The sequence below is a fragment of the Oxyura jamaicensis genome, assembly GCF_011077185.1.
Source record: "Oxyura jamaicensis isolate SHBP4307 breed ruddy duck chromosome 6 unlocalized genomic scaffold, BPBGC_Ojam_1.0 oxy6_random_OJ106680, whole genome shotgun sequence".
NCBI classification, from domain to species: Eukaryota; Metazoa; Chordata; class Aves; order Anseriformes; family Anatidae; genus Oxyura; species Oxyura jamaicensis.
This window is the reverse complement of record NW_023304041.1, coordinates 27-5386: the sequence shown is the minus strand read 5'-3', so window position 1 is coordinate 5386 and position 5360 is coordinate 27. Positions and strand designations below refer to the sequence as shown.

Sequence of the window (5360 nt, the reverse complement as noted above, 5' to 3'; positions counted from 1 at the left end):
ACCAGCTACTAGGAGGAAAAATAACTGTCCTAACTGAAACCAGGACAGGGTGCTGCGGGAGGAACGAGGCGCAGAGGCGGCCTCCAAGCCCTGACGAAGCGCGGAGCAGCTCTGCCAGCAGCGCGCACGGGAGCTATAATTACCACGGGGCCGGCCGCTATATTTATCCCCAGGGCCACAGGAGCTGAAAATCTTCGGGGGCGATTTCTGAGGCCTGGGCAGACTTTTGGCTGCAAACCTCTTCAGCCCGAAGGGAAAACCATTCAAACCACGCTCGTAGCCCAAGGAGCTCGAGGCCTGCGGGTGGGGCCTGGAGCTCGCAAAAACGCTGATGCAGATGGAGCTGCAGGGATGCCTGGCTCAGCACAGCTCCGCACGGCTCGGCACGGCTCCAAACAGCTCGGCACGGCTCCGAACAGCTCAGCACGGCTCCAAACAGCTCAGCACAGCTCAGCACGGCTCGGCAGGGCTCGGCACGCCCCGCGGGGTGCTGTGCTGAGTCAGGGGGCGGGTAAGAGGCGGGCCAGCCCCAGCAGCGCTGCGCTGGAGCCTTCCTCGCCCCGAAGAGGAGCATCGAGCGGCCCCGTGCCGAGCCCCCGCCATGGGCTCCCAGCTGTCGGTGGACGACTCCGTGCGCGTCGTGATCATCGGCGGTGGCTTCGGGGGCACGGCGGCCGCCAGCCAGCTGAAGGCCTGGGCCGTCCCGTTCGTGCTGGTGGACATGCGAGATGCTTTCCATCACAACGTCGCTGCCCTCCGGGCCTCCGTGGAGAGCGGTAAGGGGCGAGCGGGGCGAGTGCCGTGGGCCTGCTGCCTCGCGGCCAGCCCCCGCACCGCACCCCGGGGCTCCGAGGGGAATAACGAGGAGCAGGGCAACGGAGGGGCCTCCCCTGCCCCTGCCGTGCTGAAACATTTGACATTTTCCACCTGGAAAGCAAACCCTTGGCTCTGGGAGGTCCCACGTACCGTCTATGCTAGGCTAATCCCGTGGTTCACAGGAAAAATGAGGCATAATTATCCAGATGCTCTTTTTTATTGTTCTTCAAGAGCTTAGCAGTTCACTAAAGTGAAACTTTTGGTGGCTGGAAGGGGCAAACGGGTGGCATGTGAGAAATGCTGCCTCGCTCAGCAGAGAGGGCACACGGGACAAAGTTCTGTCAGGGACAGGCTCGGCCTTGCCTGGGGCACCCGGCTCACCCCACCTCTCCAGCAGCTGGGGATTTAGGGGGGAAATTCAGCTTTCAGGGTTAGGAAGGAGCACCAGAACGATGCCAAAACCTTGTGGGGTTTGTTAAACCTCCACACGGGGGACGATCTCTTTCTTACCATCTCCCCCTACCCCAGGATTTGCCAGGAAGACTTTCATCTCCTACTCCGTCACCTTCGGCGACAGCTTCCGACAAGGCGAGGTGGTCGGCATAGACCCCGCGAGGCAGCAGGTCCTGCTCAGCGATGGTGAGGTGGGTGGCACAAGAACTCGTCACCAGAAAGCCGGCAGCCTTTCGGGACCACCCGCTGACGCCGCGAGCCTCTCCTCCTCGGGTTGTCTTCGGCTGGGTTTTGGCTGCAGGAAGGCAGCACCCCAAAATCCACGCTGCCTTGGGTTTGGTTGAGAAGGGACTTGGGACTAAGGTTGCAGGCAGCTCTTGGTGTTTGGGGTCCTCTGGCAGGGGAGGGAGCAGGATGAGCAGGATCCCGGGGTGCCTGGTCACAGAAATCATGCCTGGGAATGGGAACGGGAGGGTGACCCTGCCAGAGGAGGGAGGGTGCGCACAGCACCGCACGTCTGCATGCTCCGGGCAGAATTGTGCCCTGGGAAAAACAAATTAGACCTTGCTCAGACGAGCTGGGAATGCTGGCTGGGCCCTGACCCCCGCGCTGCCCCCACTCAGAGGTCAGCACGCTGATCTGATCGCCCCTCGGCTCGGCTGCAAGACCTGACCCCAGACAACGGCCTAGATCTGTGCTGCAATAGGGGTGTGCCACAAATACTCCATTCCACCTGGTGCGCAGATAAGCTTTTGTTCTCAGGGCTGGATTTAGAGCTCAATTAACCCTGGAGCTCAGATCCTTATCTAACCACAGGAATAAACATAGTGAAGGAGCTCCAGGAACTCCTCTCAGCCCGAGCATCTCACCTCTGTTCAGAAGAGGGTGAAGGTGAGACGTCAGTCTGTTATTCGTGTCCCTCCGGACTCTGACCTCAGAGCTCCAGCTGATCTCTGGAGCCCTGTGACGGCAGCTTCAGCGACTGACGCAAACACCGGGTTATTGCCTGTAAGCTTGTGGTAGTTCAGACTCCCTTTTTAAAAGGCCTAACATCCCGTTCCACCTTCTGCCCTCCCAGGAGCTTCACTACTCCCATCTCATTCTTGCAACAGGCAGTGATGGGCCGTTCCCTGGGAAGTTCAACAAAGTCATTGACATGGAAAGCGCCATCCAGACCTATGAAGGCATGGTTAAGGAGGTGAGGAATCAACTTGTTTCCAGGAAGCCTCCCCTGCCTTAGGTCAGCTTGCGCCACCGTGGGTAGCTGGAGCTACGTGTGTCTGAGAAGGAGACCACGATGCCTGGAGGGGTAGGACAAGGAGCATGAGCTAGCTCGCCTGGTGTTCTGCACGCCCCAGGGGAAGCACTATCTGCGCAAGGGGAGACCTGAAATGCTCAGCAGTATTACGGTATAGACAGGGAGGGTACATGGGGTCCTCCTTTTTGTTTCCTCTTAACAAACTAGGTGGTTTACTGGTGTTAGGCTGATGCCGTACATCGGGAGGGTCTGCGCGCAGAGTGGCTGAAGGTACCCAGCTTCCTGCACAAAACGTTTCTCTGGTAACATCGGTTTCTTCTTTACTTCAAGATTGAGAAAGCTGAGCGCATCCTGGTAGTGGGAGGTGGAGCTGCCGGCGTTGAGATGGCTGCAGAGATCAAAACAGGGTACCCAGCCAAAGAGGTAGCAGCACATTAGTTTCGTTAACTTGTTTTTGAGACTGTTCCGTGATGGTCCTGCTGGAGGTATTGGAGATCACTGCAAATCAGGAGCTTCAAATGCAATGCCAACCGTCCTCCCCACTGCCTCCTCTCTGGGAGCACCCTTATAGCCTGTCACCAGCAATTTTTGGCACTAGATGCCCTTCACGAAGCTCACTCTCTTTGGGCATTTTAGCGGGGTGGAAGGAAGCTGTCTATTGCTGCTGCCACGTGCGTGGTGTCCTGGCCCGTTCCTGTATCCCCATTCGCTGTTTTGTCCCCAACAGGTCAGCCTCATTCACTCCAAAATTGCACTAGCTGATGCAGAGCTGCTCCACAGCGTCCGTCAGGAGGTGAAGGAGATTCTCCTCCGGAAAGGAGTGCGCCTCCTATTAGGTATGGACTTAATGCCTCTAAGATCTACAAGCTGCTCTTCCTTCAGCCTAATAAAGGTTTGTGACCCAGGGCTCTCTGTCCCAACAGGTGAAAGGGTAAGCAACGTGGAAAACCTCACAACAAACCAGTTCCAGAAGGACATGGTAGTAAGGACGGAAAAAGGCACAGAGGTGGCTGCAGACATGGTGGTGCTGTGCACAGGGATAAAGATCAACTCTTCAGCATATGCCTCTGCATTTGGTAAGTGAAAAACACCGCGCGTGGAAAAGCAGCACAGTTCCTCAGTGTCTTCTACCCGAGTACCGTGAGGTTAGAAATCAAACTTACACAACCTGCAGCGGTTATTCCATGACACAGCAGATGCTCCAACATCACATTAAATACCTAACTGTGAAGCGCGACCTCCAGATGACAATTCCTGTCATCAAGGCCAGGATTTCCTCCCAGAACACTTGCAGAGTTCTGAGCACAAACAGGCTCAGCGCATTCGGCATTCTTGCTGCCGAATCTCATGGCACAGCACACAACCCCAGCGTGAGAACTTACTGTTTGGCAAAGCAGGAGACAAGCTGGCGAGTAACGGAGCTCTGCGCGTTAATGAGCACCTCCAGCTGGAAGGCCACGAGAACATCTACGCCATCGGGGACTGCGCAGACCTGAAGGAACCCAAGATGGCCTACCACGCTGGGCTCCACGCCAACATCGCGGTGACAAACATCATCAACAGCCTGACACACAAGCCGCTTAAAACCTACCAGCCAGGTAAGGTCAGCTCCTAGCAACTGGCTTTAGCTGTTGAGCTGCTTTTCTGCGGGGAACAGCTGTTTTAACGCACAGGCATCCTAACTTGCATGGGATGCTAATGAGAGGGGGGGGAATCCACCTGGGATCTCCTGTTACACCATCAGGAGAGCAGATCCAGCCTTCAGTTTTTCTGAAAGGCTGATGCCTCCCGAGAAGAGGGAACGAACAAGGCAACCTCACAGAAGTGGAAAAGATGGTAGAAAGGAGAGAGTTGCAAGTTGTTCTCCCTGGGCGGGCTCCCTTCCTTGCCATGTAGCACACGGGGTACTGCGCTCAGCAGCACACGGATGGGGAGGAGGCTGCTGAGGCCAGCAGTACAGCACCTACACGGAGTACGGTTTGGTATTTAGCTTTGAAATTGCTTAATTTAAGCTCTGTCTCTGTCTTCCAGGCTCCCTAACGTTCCTGCTTTCAATGGGTAAGAACGATGGCGTAGGGCAGGTGAATGGCTACTACGTGGGACGCCTCTTGGTGACCATCGCTAAGAGCCGGGACCTGTTTGTCTCCAAGAGCTGGAAGACAATGGGACAGACAATGCCCTCTTAAGAGGGGACTGGAAACAAAGCAGCAAGGAAGTCAACAACTGGAAGAAGGTGAGGGCGCACTATTGTTGCTTGGACAGACCGATGCTGTCCCCCACACCACCCCCGGAAGCCACCCTTCGGTGTAATACATTGAAGGGGGGCCCTGTGTTACCGTAAAGGGGAGGGAGGCACTTTCCAAATTAATGAGCAAAGTTCTCATCGTAAAAAACAAGGAAGGAACGTTTCGTTTAGTTTCCTGGTGAGACAGCTCTGAGCAAGAAACTTGGTTTGCCTCCATTTGTAACAATAAACACTGTGGCTTTCAAAATGCGTGGCTTGTTTGTTATGTGGTTTTTCCCTGGCTTTCTCTGCTCCAGCTTCTAGAGAAGTATCCGCCTGTTACCTGGGTACAGACCTGGCATCTGCTCTGCAGCATGCAGGAAGAGTGGCTCGCAGCGCTGCCTGTGCAAAACCCACCTAAAGCCTGGAAAAGGCTGGGGTAATCCTGAAACTCGGCAGAATATAATGCAGCTTTGTGCCAGCATCTCCCCAGCAGCTTCAATTATGTCACGGCACTACACTTCTGCCAGAAGCTGGTTACTTGTGCATTAAGGGTGATACAACAAGTACTTAGGGGTGCTGCTTTTCTTTTTTTTTAAGGTGAGAAAT

At 55.4% G+C, this 5360-nt stretch overlaps 1 protein-coding gene across 2 annotated transcripts; it reads left to right on the top strand.

Moving 5' to 3' along the window:
- The first annotated feature begins 494 nt into the window (after positions 1-494).
- Positions 495-5021, top strand: LOC118157569 (ferroptosis suppressor protein 1). 2 transcript variants are annotated; one of them, XM_035311966.1, is made up of 8 exons: positions 495-776; positions 1345-1460; positions 2348-2467; positions 2858-2950; positions 3255-3363; positions 3451-3603; positions 3922-4125; positions 4559-5021. In XM_035311966.1, exons 1-8 carry the CDS (start codon positions 602-604, stop codon positions 4711-4713), a joined length of 1125 nt encoding a protein of 374 aa, XP_035167857.1. In that variant the 5' UTR covers positions 495-601; the 3' UTR covers positions 4714-5021. The 2 variants fall into 2 exon arrangements, with proteins under 2 accessions (XP_035167857.1, XP_035167858.1); XM_035311967.1 differs by having other exon boundaries at positions 499-776; positions 3925-4125.
- Positions 5022-5360: the final 339 nt, after the last annotated feature.